The following is a 16,244-nucleotide window of genomic DNA, read 5'->3' on the forward strand; positions in this document are numbered from 1 at the left end:
GCTAATTAACACCGCAACACCCCTCGTGTGGTGACCCGTAACACTTAAGCTCACAGATTCACAAACGTATTCACTTTTAGATGTCTACGGACCATGCTACACTATACAATCCTTTCTGTACTATTAAATCATTTCATCTACCACCAAAACCGTAACATAAATATATAAATAAATATACATACATATACTGTATAGAAAAATCAAGTAGGGATTTGTGGTTGGGAGTATAGAACGATTCATAATGGGTTCTCCAACCTCTTCAAATCAACGAAAAATTTGTTTGTCTCGATGCTGCAATCTCTACGTTTGGCATCTCTATGTTGAGGATATCTTCGTCATCTGCTTTAACGAGGCTGTGGACAATACGTTGGATGGCATCAATGGGATGTTTATATCTATAAATTCATGTGAGAGAAGGAATGCTGTGCAGGAGACTGAAACACTGCTTTGTGATTGGTCATTCAGCAATTATATGGGAGGGAAATCAAGGAAGAAGGCTGGTGTTGGTTTAGCGGTTAGGGTGGCTGGCTTGGGATTGGGTCCTGAGTTTGAGTCCCTGTCGGCAGTTGAATGAACACCAGGTGGGGTTGACTCAGCCTGTGATCCTTCCCAGCCACCTGGGTTTAGTTGATTAGGTGAGAGCCGATTGGCTATTCCCTCCATTCACAAGTGATGTTGGTGGGTCTTTCTTTAATATATATATATATATATATATATATATATATATATATATATATATATATATATATATATATATATATATATATATATGAGAGAGATATAGTTACGACCCGGAGTTTGAGGTCAACCACGAGGAGAAGCACTCAAGTTTCTCCCGAACACCCGGTCCTGGTGAGGCCGCCAACCACAGATAACTCCGCATACCAACGGGCTCAAGTTCTTACACAGCTGTAGCCACTTGACTTAGACTACCAGCCTCGCAGGGTTACGCTTCGATGTTTCCACGATACCTTTCTAATTTCTGTTGGCACGGCAACCGAACTAGAGGCCACGCCCTCAGCGCCGCGCCTGGTGATCTTCTGCCAAGCGCAACAGATATGTGTAGCACCGGCTAACACAGCAAATCATGTGGGGTACAACTTCCCGTATAACTGGGTTTGTACACTGTGTTCGACCAATGAAGGAAAGCACAACTGAGACAAATTTGAAATAACAACCAACAATTGTTTGTTTACACACACAAGGAAGCAATCATTTAAAAGCTAGAATTTACAGGCAAAAGGCACAAAAGAGCAGATTTTAATGGTAACACAAATTCTTTTGTAACCTTATTCACACAAAAGACATGGACATCATTCAATCCAGGAGAAGAATAAGAAGACAAGAACTGGGAAGAAAAAAAAAAAGAATGAGGTGTGTAATTGACTCCTTGCCTCACCTCACACAGCCCAATGGGACTGTACCAGTCCAAATATACTGGGGGAGATGAAAAGATGGGGAATATTGGTGGTGGAGGGTGATGGGATGTGCAGCTACGTTTCTGAGACATCCAGGACAAGCAGGCAACTACTCTCCAGCATGCAAGATATGGAAGGGCAAACAGCTCACTTAGTTACTGCTAGGCTCCCGTGTCAAGCAGCTCCCCACGAATCAAACCACATTCTGTGCTTTTTATACTGCCCTCTTCCACACCATGGGCTCCCCCGATGGGGCGAAGAGGGGGATTGTTGAAAGGAGCTGAGGGTTTGGTGAAGGGCGTTATTGGGAGATTGAAAAAGGCAAAGGGGGGAACGGACCAATGGGGTATTGAAACAAGCAAACGGATAGATGGGGTATTAAAAGAAAGGTTGAAAGGAGCAGAAGGAGGTGGGGGGAGGGAAGACATCACACCAGGGAAATACAAACTAACCTCAATGCATGCCCCCCCAAAAAAACCCTTCGACAAGGTTGACTTACAAATGGACAAAATAAACAACTCATCCTCAGATCTCCTGAGTGTCCATGTATGCTCCCCCTGGTGTAAGTTTCCAAAACCATCACAAAAAAATATATATTATTTATACACACAAGGATTTCCAAGGAAATTGTAAATAAACAGATGTTTGGTACGACAGAACTTCAATATGGATCAAACAAACATTTCGGTCACTATTCTGTCGTGTTTGTTTGTAGCCATATTGAAATTGTAAATCTTGAAAAAAAAATATATATATATATATATTAAAAACAAAGACCCACTCACATCTTTCACCTATGAATGGAGGGAATCATCAATTAGCTCTTACCTCATCAATTAAACCCAGGTGGCTAGAATCATATAAGTAACACACACATGTATATATATATATATATATATATATATATATATATATATATATATATATATATATATATATATATATATATATATATATATATATATATATATATATATATATATATATATATATATATATATATATATATATAAGCCCCGGTTAGAATAGGTGTACCATATCCCTGTGTCGTAAGAGGCGACCAGGGTTGCGTCAGGAAGGGCATCCGGCGTAAAACCTGTGCCAAATCATTATGCGGATCATAACGGATGATCCGATGTGGCGACCCCTCAATGGAGCAGCCGAAAGAAGACGAAGATATATATATATATATATATATATATATATATATATATATATATATATATATATATATATATATATATATATGTATATATATATATATATATATGTATGTATATATATATATATATGCATATATATATATATATGCATATATATATATATATATATATATATATATATGTATATATGTATATATATATATATGTATATATGTATATATGTGTATATATGTATATATATATATATATATATATATGTATATATTATACATACATACATCTAAAACATCCATAAAAAACAAACATATATGCATCCACGTATTTATTTTTACATACATGCATTGTAATGATTGTAAAGCTATTCGTGTGTGTGTGTGTGTGTGTGTGTGTGTGTGTGTGTGTGTGTGTGTGTGTGTGTGTGTGTGTGTGTGTGTGTGTGTGTGTGTGTGTGTGTGTGTGTCTCCTTTACCATTTAGCCCCTCACACTGATGACAGTCAAGCATATTGAAAAAATCACGTAGGATTTTTACATCATATGCTTTTAACAGGAGCAACTTCTTCGTCAAACGAAAATGATCCAGAAGTGTGTTCTCCCGAATCTTCATATTCCTCTGTTTGGGCAAAAAGAATAATAAAAGAATACTTTTTGAAATGTCAGTCATAGATTGACCAATTACGCTGTCATAACTGGCTGGCAAATATAGCATAGGACAAGACATTCTTAATAGAGCAATCAGTTCATTGGGCATTTATGTGTGGTGCTGTCATCATCCCAAACACCACAGGCAATAACTTATTTTGTTCCAAGCACAGAAAAGACAAGCTATCCTGGAATGCAAACAGCATGGACAAGAATCATTGTGGCAACATTCAAAATCATGTTTTTTTATTTTACAAACTAATATTGGTAAATACAATTTAATCATCAATTAAACAAAGATTTAAAAAAAATTACACTGGTTTACAAATAAATTTCGGCACACATGAAAATAGGTGTTCTAACCTAATTTTGGGGTGCTGATTTCACATACGAAATCCATTTTCACTCATCACCTCTAGTTTTTGAGATATACATGTATACATATAGCCCGAGACCCCAAAATATCTAAATATTTCAGTAATACACTGCATAAAAGAGGTGTTTTAGACTAATTTCGGGATGCTGAACTCAAATTAACACTTTGGCAAGCCGATGACGCTATTTGCCTCATCTAAAAAACTCCGTAGGTCAAACATGTGCATTGTACGGCTGGGAACGCCAGTTGCTTACTGGTGGTGAGAGAGGGTGGTTAGTGCTGCTCTACAATTATCCGGTAGGATGATACTTTTATATAATGTAACTGGGTTTTTAATTTTTCTTTTATACTATAGAAGAATCATTTCATGGGAATGCTGGGGTATTTATTCCCATTGGCTACTCAGTTCATTTGAAGGAGTCATATGACAATATGGAGCTCCTTCTGGAAGCTGTCAAGTACCAGCAGCACCAGTGGAGCTTCTGTGGGGACCTCAAGGTCATTGGGCTCCTTATGGGTATGCAGGCGGGCTTCACGAAGTACTGCTGCTTTCTGTCTCTGGGACAGTCAGGCTGTGTCCAAGCACTACACGCAGAAGGACTGGGGGTCTAGGAGCACTTTCGTGCATGGGGAACACAGTGTCCAAGAAAATCCTCTGGTGGACATGAACAAGGTGCTTCTTCCCCTTCTTCATATCAAGCTTGGCCTCATGAAGAATTTCGTGAAGGCCATGGACAAGGATGGCACTGCCTTCCAACACCTGTGCACTCTATTCCCAGGTCTCAGTTCTGCTAAGCTCAAGGAGGGCATCTTCGTCGGACCTCAGATCAGGGAGGTGCTGAAGGATGAGGTATTCGAGAAGAAGCTCACCTTGAAGGAACTGAGAGCATGGGAAGCATTTAAGTCAGTCTGCCATGGCTTCCTTGGTAACACACGGGCACTAGATTACCAAATGCATGTCGAGAAGTTGTTGCAGGCTTATCAGGATATGGGGTGCCGAATGTCTCTCAAGATTCACTTTCTCCACTCCCACCTCAACTTCTTCCCCCCGAACCTCGGAGCAGTAATTGACGAACATGGGGAAAGGTTCCACCAAGATATTACTAAGATGGAGAGCAACTACCAAGGCAAGTGGAACCCCAGCATGATGGGGGACTTCTGCTGGATGCTCCTGCGCGACATCCCGAAGGCAAAGTACACCAGATCCTCCAAAAAAACTCACTTCTGACTGTCTGTTGTACTATGATGTGCATATATGCTTATATCCAAGTAAAAGTAATATTTAGTTCTGTCAGTGTTCTGTGTCTATGTTTTGTTTCGTTCTGTAATATGCCATTTGAATATATGAAATAAACACATTATATTATAAATATATGCATTATAATAAAAAAATGGGATATGTGAAAGCAAAAAAACTAGAGGTGATAGAGCAAAACTTTAGAAATTTGAATTCAGTATATCAAAGTTAGTCAGAAACACCTATTCACATGCTTGCCTCAGAATTTATTTTTATTTTTGTAAACCTGTGTATTATCAAAGAAGTGGCTGTCAAAGAAACGTGTGTGAAGAGGAGGGTGTAAGACTGTAAGTGATCATCTGATTGACATTGGTGGTCAAACTGTGAGAAAGTTGGAAGCAGAATGAAGCTGGGAGCAAAGGTTAAAAGAAGAATGTCAGTTTATGGACCATCGTTGCAACTTTACCACTGGCACAACAAAGGTGGACACAACAACAAGCTGAGCAGCCAGGTGACAACACACATGAGGATTACCACACCGAGCCTTGATCTAGAGAATGTACAGAATGTTCTGAAGGTGACACAGGACTACCGAAGCTGCGCTCCAGGCATGAGGTGAAAAAAGAGGTCCTCTCGGCAAGAGTCCCTATATACTACGTGTAGCGACATGGCACATTACGGAAATTTCTGGTCACGTGAGTCATAGGCGCCATTTTGTTTCCATCGATCGTTCATTGAATGAGCACACGATAGTCGATAGCTCATCAGTGTTTTTGAAATGACAGGATGATGTGTCATCGGGATGCACCAATCGATGAGAGAAAGGTTTCAAAATGTACAGATTCTCAGCAGATGCCGGAAGGAATAAAAACAATTGGGAAAATAAAGTTCGTCGTCTGAGATGGAAACCAACTTCGGGGTAGTTTCTTTGCCAGGGAATTTGTAGTCCCGTGTGTGTACATTTATGTGTGATGCTGTTATCATGTTGAAGTTGGCAGTTGGGTGTAATTTGTAAACAGACACACATCATCATTGAAACATCTTTCGATAACTAATGACATATTATGACAACACTAATGACGTGTAGAGCATTAGACATTCCTAAGCATCCAACAATAATCAAAGGAGGTTACTATGCCAAATTGCTGCACATGTTGATGCATAACTAACTCGAAAGAGCAATCAGAGATTACTATACAGACCCTCACCAGGATTTGTTTTGTGTGGTGTATTTTAAATGGCAAATAAATTGAAGGATGTACTAAATGAAAGGTTATCAATTGCAGATGAGAAGGTCTAAATGGTCTGAATAGTTGTAAAGGTCAAATGGTCTGAAGGTTTCCAGTGTCTGAAGTGTCTTAAAAGGCCAAAGGGGTCTAAAGGGTGTAGTTTAAGGTCTAAAGGGTCGGAATTGTCGAAATGGTGTTGAAACGTCCAAAAAGCGTCTACAATTAAGAGCAGTCTTAAGAGTCTCAAGAGGTCAAAAGTAATTAAATGCAATACCCTCTCCTGTGGAAAAGGGAACAAGAAACAAAACACAAGACTATTTCCAACAAATGAATTCTTGCTTTTCAGCACAATAAACCTGCTCATGCATTCAAGTTGTAGATTTCAATTGCATCCTCCTCCACATTTTTCTCTTCATTTGGCTCATTCCAACACAAGTGTTCACAAACGTGTATTGATACGATTTATTTTGCTCCGACGCCTGGATATATCTGAAGGATTAACATTTATATCCCTGTGTGCATGTCCGATATACCGTCATTTATTGTCACAGGATAGCAATTAAAACTGACCATGTATTTACGGATTGGAATCACGACTGGAAGAACACAATCCGTGTTCCAATAATCACGCATGCTTTCCCGAAAATCTGTCCAGCGTCTTCTCACTTCATCGGTGAATGCGGTCTTACGACGTCTCCATCGGGACTCTTCAATTATTGGCTTGCGGCTGAGCTGCAAAAGTGTGGAGAAACAAAGGAATACATATTCACAATGCACTGCATGGCTTCGACAACGTAATTGTATCAATAAAATTACATCACATGTGGTGATGCAAATAAATATTGTTGCGGTTGAGGAAATTCGCAAACCACCATTCAGGTCCCATAGGTGAGATATCTCTGTAAGTACATGTGTAGTTAGCCCCAAACCCTTTGTTTAGAGGGAATAAATGTGATTCACTCGGGCTGCGACGCTTTGAGATAGTCGTTTTTCTGTTCTATCTTTATTTTGAACCAACCACGTCTCAACCGCCATCACACAACAACCACCAACCACAACTCCGCTTAACAACAACAACAACGCCAACAGCCACGATCTTTACCTTCACAACTCGCTCCTGCAAACATCGCATCACCGCCATTCCAAACGGCGCCATGGCCATAAACCACCACCATAAACCCTCCACCACCTTCACCCCTCTCCTTCTGTGGCCATTCCCGCACCACTTGTGAGCACCGAGCGTCAGGCTGTCCTGGGCTCGTGCAAGATGCGCGCCGAGCCGTGAGTGCAAAATGCGGCCTTTCCGAGGAGAATTCGGATCAGGAATGCTACACGCCCACTTCTGATCCGTCCAATCAGCAAGTGCGGGGCGGTTTGGCCCCGCCTCCAGGCGCGTCGGTGTAGAATCGAGATATGCAAATTCTCGGATCAGGGGAGACTCACGCCCCTTTTCCTCCGTCCAATGGGCGAGCATGGCTCCACCCCCGAGCTCGTTCTGATCCAGAAATTTGCATATGGGTTCTCCTGCCGGCCTATAAAGCGCCGAGCGCGGGGCGAATTTGGGAGTCTATCAGGGTTCGGAGTCTGTCGGGGAGCTGCAGAGAGGGGAAGCCTGGAGCTTGGAGCGCGGTTGAGTCAGTTTGAGTGCAGAGTCGGCCTTGGAGGAACGGGGAGTGGAGTTGGGAGGCGAGGGCGTACAGGTGGTTTGCTGCAGTCGGCTGAGGAGAATGGGGGAAGAGACCGAGTCGCTCGGGTCCGGGGTGGGGAGGACGGCGGTCGGCGACGAGCTCGCGGTGGAATCGCTCGTCGCGGGACCCAAGCAAGACAGCTATCCTCTTTCCCCAGAGCATCAACAATTCCCCCCCCCTTTTTTCCCCGCGCTGAGATAGTGCGAAAAGGGGGGCCCCGTTCCCACCCCACTCCAAGCAGTGCCAGCGAAACCCGCGAAGGAGCACGAAGTCGGGGCACCGCCACGCCGCCACATTTGCGGCTCATCACAAAGACACGGGTAGGATCCACCCGGTCTCGCGGACCTGACCGCTCTTTCAGGTCCCACGCAAATATTGGCCCACAGGCCCCATCTGCCCCCTTGTCTTTGAGGGTGGCCCTTTTTCTTTTACTTTTGAGTAAATGTGTTGTTGGCGCCGTCTGTAAAGTAAAACTGTTTAAGTGTTGCCGTGTGCACGCGTAGTCGATTGTAGATCTGCATTGTTGTGTTTCTTTTGTAGCATTTGATATATGTGCATAATTGTTGTAATTGTATATGTGTGCTCTCCATGTGCCGCGGAATAAATGTGCATCATGTTGAACTGTTTTCCCGTTTCGCTTTGTCTTTTCTTTAATTGAATCTCCATCTTGCTTTACGTAAAGGGTTGGTAGTGGGCTTAATACGCCCGATAATTAATCGGAACCGTCGAGGCCGACGATAACACCGCTCGGTTATCCCGATAGTACGGAACGGGTCGCTTAAGTGGCCCATGTCCGGAGTCGACCTGCGGCAAGGTGCGATCGCCCGGTCTACCCTCCGCGTGGGTACTTAGGTAGGTCGAGTTTGGCGAACAACCCTATCCCACGCGGGGGGGCGATTGGCACGATCGTGGTGAGGCCGAAAGGCCCACCGTGACTAGCTCCCGGCGTTAGTCCGACAGGGTCATGACAGAATTGTCCGTCCGGTGGGCGACGTGCCGCGATTCGAGTTACGTGGCCGTTCGCACGCCGGCGGGCGCGAATTCGCAACAATATATTATTGTTATACTTGTGCACCATGCTCAACATCGTGAGTGTTTTACTGAAGCAGTTTATTGGCTGGGGTTACAATCCTGGATGGGTCGGCTCTCCGACACAGGATATTTAACTTTTGAAATTTAGTGAGCACTGGGTTTTGGAAATTCGCAATGATGCCGGCGATAGCTCGCCTACTCCACAATAGATGCCACAGAATCTTTAATGTCCACCAATGAATGCAAGCAGATGGGGCAACACAGTTTAACATTCATCTGAGAGAGAGCACAATGATGAATCCCTCTGCCTGTGAAACTCCAGAATGAAAGTTTATAGTTGGGCCGAAATTGGAATTCAGGCAAGACAGCTCAGAGGTGAGTAGGTGTACTGGTCGGCTCTCCTGCCAGCCCTTTAAGCAATGACATCTTCACCAAAATCGATTAAATTTGACCGTGTCACACACCCAACCTGTCCACCAAGTTTCATCCGAATCGTCCATAACTTTTTGAGACATCCTGCTCACAGATAAGCAAGCAAAACAGCAGTAAAAACATAAGCTGCATGTCGTGGATTAAAAAAAATGGAAAAAATGTAAAGTCACTTAATATGGTGTTGGGCCACCACGTGCGGCCAGTACGGTCTGTATGCGCCGTGGCATAGAATCCATCAGCATCTGGAATTCTGCAGGAGGTATGCGGCATCATTCTTACATGAGAAAGTCAATCAACTCACACCTGTTTGATGGAGGTCGAAAACGCTGTCTCGGGCATCATTCCAGAATATCTCGTAAATGCTCGATTGGGTTCAGATCTAGTGACTGAGAATTAATGACATATGGATAACATCAGTGTCATGCTCATCAAACCATTGGGCCCACACGTGCTCTGTGGCTGGGGGCATTGTCATTCTGGAAGACACCCCTCCTGGCAGGAAATAAATGTTGCAACATGGGGTGAAGATCACTGTACCAGAAAGTAGCGATTGGCATTGACCTTGCCATTGAAGGGAATGACTACACCCAAACCATGCCAGGAAAAAGGGCCCCACAACATTACAGAACCATCACAACCCTTCACTGTTGGAACCAAGCACTCAGAGTTGTAGAGTTATTTAGGTTGGCGCCACGTGTACACTCGTCCATTTGTCGAGAACATGGTGAACGATGATTCACCTGATCATGTCATATTTCACCACTGCTCAGTAGTCCATTGCCTGTGCTCTTTGCACCATTGTAACTGGACTCACAAACGTGCATTCTCAGGTGTAATCAGCAGTCTGTGCGCTGCAACCTGCATTGTGGTATCCCGCTCTGTGGAGTTCTCCGCAGACTGATTTTTTTTTTTTAATGAAACTGGCTGCTCATGCCCCAGGTTGAAATTTACAGTCAATTGATCTGCTGATCTGAAATTGGAAATGTGGCTTTCCCAAGAAAGATCATGGCAGATGGTGAGACACAAAAGCTTGAATAAAAGGACTTCTTCAAGAGGATTGTTGAGAAAGTAGATGGGGGGGGAGGTTCAAGATAGTCCATCTGGAGAGTAAGATTTGTCTGGATTGAAAGACATGTTCCAAGTTGGACCAGCTTGTGATTTTATCCAGATCTGCAGAACGTGAAGAGGCTGCTGCTTGCCGATATGAGGGATGACAGTTGGTACGGCAGAGGGTGGAATCATCAGGAAGGAGATAAAGAGGATTTTCCACAAAGTCAGAGAGATCATTGATGAAAACCAGAAAAGGGCCCACAACACTGCCTTGAGGAACTCCAGCCTGGGCAGGAATAGGAGATGAGAAAATTGCATTAAGAGCCATGGATTGACTGCAACAGGAGAGGAAGTCTGCGAGCCATGGGTGGAGATTGCCTTGGATGCCAGAGGAAGAGAGTTTGGTGAGCAGGGCGGGGTGCCAGACCGTATCAAAAGCATGCGATACGTTGAGGGAGATGGCTATGATCTCATCACTGGCATTGAGGACCTCCATCCATTGTAGGGAAAGCAGGAGCAGCAAGTCCAAGATGGAGTGACCTGGTCTGAATCCAAATTGATGATTAGAAATCAGGTCATTGGAGAAGAGGAAGGATTTAATATCAGAAGTGATGATGGATTCCATAACCTTGCTGATGATTGGGAGAAGGTTGATTGGTCTGAAGTTGCAGGGTCTGTTTTTGCACCTTTTTTAATGGGAGATTGGGACCATACTCTGTGCAGAGCATTGGTGCTGCCTAAGCAGTCTCCTTGGCTATCCTGGGCACAATCCTGGACGGGTCGCCACTCCGACAGATTATACCAGCATGCTGGCACTCATTTTGCCGATCTTGGAAGGATAACAGGTCGAGTAAACCCCACCTGGTATCAATTCAACAGCTGAGTGGGATTTGAACTCAGGACCCGAGGATCCAAAGCCCGCCAGCCTAACCATTAAGCCAACACCAGGCATTTTTTAATGCAGAGCGGTAATGTTTGCTGATTTCAAAGCAGATGGCAGATGACTGAGCAAATGAGAGGGTAAATAGAACTGAGAGAGGGTGAGCAAGAGCATCAGAACAGTTACTTTGGAAACGAGGGCTGATACTGTCTGGACCAGACCAGCGCTTCCACCCACTGCTGCACTTTCCCAATGTCTTTCCCTTCGAATTCCATGCCAACATCACCTTTAATACCATTGCTCATGAGTTGTGAAACATCAGCACGTTGAGTCGTTTTTGTCACTGAAGCTCCTGCTAAAGAAGCCCAAACAATCACCCCACTTTCAAAATCACTGAGGTGTCCTCCTGCAGCCATGCGAGCCATCATCATAGGCAACCAGGCCTGCGCAACATTTTAAAACATGACCCGAAGCGTGCTGGGATGTTATTTGCTTCCCACATGTGGCACACCTGTGTGCATTCCGTTGCTTTCGATATACTTGGTGTCCCTTATTTACGCAGGTGTTTCCATTTTTTTGTCCACAACCTGTATATCTACCTTCAATGGCAGAGGTAATAACAAGATTTAATAACATCTAACAGTCAAGTACATGGGGTTTCATTTGAATTGGCTTCAAAATAATGTTTGAACATGCTAAAGACAAAGCCATGTGATTAAAACACAAAATGTTCAGGTGTGGAACAAGCTGCCATGTCAACAGTCACATGCATAAAATATTCTCTCCACATTTCCACTTTGAATTCACGTAATGTAACCAGACGAATGATACATTGCGTACTTTTCAACGAAAAATAACATGAACATGTGCACACGCCATATTTTCAAAACTTATCCCTCACTTATTACTCATCCCTAGCCGTTTCTTCCTCTTGTGTGATTCAAGGACATTGCATCATCCTTCTATCCTCTCATTTTGCTTTTGTTTAAAGTCTCAAAACCTCTCGGTTGGGGCTGTCATTGGGAAAGTCAAAGGTTTGTGAGTTCACAAGTCTGAGCGGTCCCCAGTCTGAAATGTAAGTGCATAAATACATCACACAACATGTAAACTCAATTTAGGATGGTTAACAAAGCGTTTATTTACCTTCATCTCATATTTATTGTTTTTTCTTTTATTTTGGCCACACAGCAAAAAGACAAAGAAAGAAATATGGAAGCTTGAGGATACCAATATCTTTGTTGTAATATAAGTTCTTGTGGTGGCGCTTACCATTGGATTGTTCTCAAGCACAAGTCGAATCATCCCCTGCAACCTGCACCCATTTTCACGAGCTATACAACACCAATCATGGGATGTTCCATAAAGTTTCCCATAATCTGCAAACCAACAAAAACAAATGTTGTTGCAAATGTTAATATGAAACATGTTTCTGACACACAGTTACAAAGGAAAATAAAATCTGTTGCTCTTGCATTCATTTGTACATTTTATCATCTATCTATAATTGCAGCAGTGTGTGTGTGTGTGTGTGTGTGTGTGTGTGTGTGTGTGTGTGTGTGTGTGTGTGTGTGTGTGTGTGTGTGTGTGTGTGTGTCCGCTATTTCTCAAGAACCACTGGTCCGATCTAATTGAAACTTGCCAGATATATTGCTAGGGACCTGAGGATGTGCCTTTTCAAGGTTTGATATTAATCGGACAAGTGCTTCCCAAGTTATGGCCATTTATTTACCAAACCAATGACAAGACACGTTGTTGCGTGGGCGTGGCCGATGGGGAAGGGAAGCTCAGCCGCGTTCTCCATTACGGGTTACAACGTACGGGCTTCCGGAGAGTGATGACTTCGTGTATTCTAATAATTTCTCGATTTCTTATGCGCATTTATAGATAAACACAATGCCCCAAGTTATGATCGTTTTCATATTAGACGGTGCATAAATTTTGGTAGCATCAGAGTGCTGGTATGCTCTGAACCAGGAAGTAAAAAAATTTTCTCTCTTCTCTTCTCTTTTTGTTTTTCCTTGCGACGACATTGCGAAAAGGTAAAATACGTTGGCGCTAATTGAATAATTGGCCATTAAAATCTAAATTGCAAATCATCGTAACTGTGATATGCGAACTTCCGCGCCACGCACGTACGGGCACACGAGAGCGAAGAAACGACCTGTGTGGTTGTTGTTTCTTGCTCGCGGTTGGAATACTTTTTTTTTTTTTTTTTTTTTTTTTTTTTTTTACAGGCACATACTAGTGATATCAGTCTTTAAATTCATCTTTGAGCTCCAAGAAAAGAAGTTGTTCTTTTGGAGGTTTCATAAAGAGCTTCAAATATAGTTAGATTCATGATCAAATGTGGGGAAAAAAACATTAATATGTGTAAGAAACTGGAGAGGAATTGCAGATGAATCGCTATCATCAAGAATATGGTTTGGTTCCACCACATGGTCGAGAAGAATCCTGGCCTTGAGAGGAAGACATGAAAAAAGTACATTACTCGTTGGAGCACGTACTTCCGCCAGGATGAAAAGTTTACGTGTTGTATCCTGCAGATATGCATCCGGACCTAAACCAAAATCGAATCTGCTTGTTCGTGTCACCTACCCAATTCATCCAACAAGATTTGTTCAAATTTGTCCACAACATTTTGAGATGTCATGCTACATATTGTTTTTGGCCCCTTCTCTCAAAAGTGAAGAATAACTGTTGAAAAGTCTCGTATCCGGATCCGGATCTTCACAAAATTGAATCAATTATTCCTTGTCACACACCTGTCCACCAAGTTTCATCCAAATCCGTCCATTGCTTTATGAGATATACTGCTCAGACAAACAGACAAACATACAGACAAACAGGGGTGAATACACAATCTCAATCCACCTTTGGTGGTGGAGGTAATGATAATCAAAGCAACCTGATGCTTGAGAATGCATTAGAAACCTAAAGCCAGTCGAGAAGAGAACCACCATTTCCTGACAAAATTCAAGGCAGATGAGCACCGAGAACGACTTGTTTGAGATTGAGGTTATCCATCCATTGTTGATATACAAGAAGCAACATGTCCAAGATGGAAGCCAAACTGATAATTGGAGAACACAGGGTTCGAGAAAAGACAAGTGTTGAGGTCTGTTCAATTGTTGATTTCATTATCCTAATAACAATACGCTTGTTTGCGTGTCCATCCGCCTGTTTTTCTGTCTGTAACATTCCATTATTTCCATTAGTTGGACATTTAACTCGAGTCCAGCCCAAAAAAAAAAATCAGACTGCTGCCAGGTTGGGGCTTTCTGCTATACGTGGTCAAATACATCGTGGGAGCTATCATATTAGCAATCGCCATGCCCTCCCTACAAGTTTTCCCTTCATTGTAAAACGATCAAAGCGGCAGTAAAAAGGATGCTGATATGCATCACAGGCCTTGTGAAGATAGGCCTCAGTGATCGAGGCAGCAGTCTGTTGCCATTTACACTGCCAAAAAACTACGTGGCATTCTGTCAAGCAGGGCTTAAACCCATATCATCGCATATTTTCCGCATATCTCACGGGATTGAGAGTATGACAGGTGACCATGAAAGGTGGGGAGGGAACTGATGCCATGGGGTTGGGAAGGGGAGGATGAGGACTTGGGGTTGGATTGGGGGGGGGGGGACAGCCAAGATGGGACAGAGCTGGGAGGGAGGTTGAGGAGTTGTGGTGGGGTGGGAGGGGTTGAAGGCTTGGATGGTGGAGGAGATTGATGCCTTGATGCTTTAATATGGGGAGGGTGAGGGTTAGAGTTAGTGAGGACTTGGGATTTGTGAGGGGGCAGAGAGTTGAGGTCTTTAAGAATCAAGAGAAGCAAGGAATTTCTCCACCTTGGTTGGAATGAGGTTCACATGTTGTAGCTTGTTTTGATGAAAGGAGGTTCATAAAATGATAGGTACAGGAAGCAGAGGTTAAGGGACTGGCCCTTTACTGCAATAATACTGGAGTCAACCTGACCATGAATAGTGCCCATTGTGATCCCATCATTCATAATCGTGAAGGAACCAATGAGGAGCATGTTCCAGAGATAGAGAAACGACTTCAGTACCATCAAATCATCAAAACAGAGGTGGATACTTCAGCCTGAGGAGGACTCCGTTCCATCCCCTGAATCCGCATATGAGGATAACCAACGACACACACACACACACACACACACACACACACACACACACACACACACACACACACACACACACACACACACACACACACACACACACACACACACACACACACACACACACACACACACACACACACACACACACACACACACACACACACACACACACCGAATAGTTTATGACTGGTGAAAAACAGAAGGTATCCACCAATTTTCATCTCTCCCCTAGTTTTTTCCGATCTTTTGTCACAAATGTCCGAATTGTACTGAACTGCTGGAGGAGAATGTAGGGAAAAAACAACAACAGTATGGTGGACATCATTGCACTTGGACACACATTACAATGACAAAAATAAAAAAGAAAACGAATAATCAGAGATTGCAGACCCTCACGAGGACTTGTTTTGTGTGGTGCTTGTGTAGTTATTTTTGTGTGGTGTTTGTGTACTGGTGTGTTATGTAATTAATAATAGACATAACTGGAACTGCCACTTTATAACGGCTCGCAGTGATGACTGGGTAACAGTGACATCATCAATATAATTATCTCAATCAATTTATCCATAGATCACCCTCAATAATTTTCATACTGATCAGATAAAGCATTCGACATATTGAATTATAATGTCATAATGAAGGCACCGATGACAATCGTAAGCAACACATTCCCCATGAGGAATACGTGCTTGACATGTGCCAAGTTTCAACATTTAACATGGAGTGGTTTCAGAGATAAAGAGGTCCAAAGTTATATATTTATTTCCAAGATGGCTGCCAAACAAGACCTGACGTTAAAATGATAAAAAAATAGTTCAACATGAATAGCAGCTCCTTTGGTGAAAATTGTGTAAATTGTTCAAGTGGTAACAGAAAAATGAATTTAAAAGGAAACTAGCATCCGTTGAAGACAAAGTCTTCGATATCCCCCACCTACACCATAGTAAATAAGGATTAAAAA

General features: G+C 42.8%; 1 protein-coding gene across 5 annotated transcripts in view; it reads right to left on the minus strand.

Moving 5' to 3' along the window:
• Positions 1 to 16,244, minus strand: part of EFCAB9 (EF-hand calcium binding domain 9) — a 72,905-nt gene that overhangs the window by 18,439 nt on the left and 38,222 nt on the right. For all 5 annotated transcript variants that reach the window (XR_015061434.1, XR_015061433.1, XR_015061435.1 and 2 more), the window contains exons 6-8: positions 12,415 to 12,521; positions 6,634 to 6,795; positions 3,051 to 3,192 (exon numbers count right to left, since the gene is read on the minus strand). Coding sequence is in view for 1 of the 5 variants with exons in the window: in XM_085894017.1 (XP_085750143.1) it covers positions 3,051 to 3,192; positions 6,634 to 6,795; positions 12,415 to 12,521 (411 nt within the window). In the remaining 4 variants the exon portion in view is untranslated. The remainder of the gene's footprint in view (positions 1 to 3,050; positions 3,193 to 6,633; positions 6,796 to 12,414; positions 12,522 to 16,244) is intronic.

This window comes from Eptatretus burgeri, chromosome 9 (assembly GCF_056783735.1).
Source record: "Eptatretus burgeri isolate ZD-2024b chromosome 9, Ebu_testis_v1, whole genome shotgun sequence".
In the NCBI taxonomy this organism is placed as follows: Eukaryota; Metazoa; Chordata; class Myxini; order Myxiniformes; family Myxinidae; genus Eptatretus; species Eptatretus burgeri.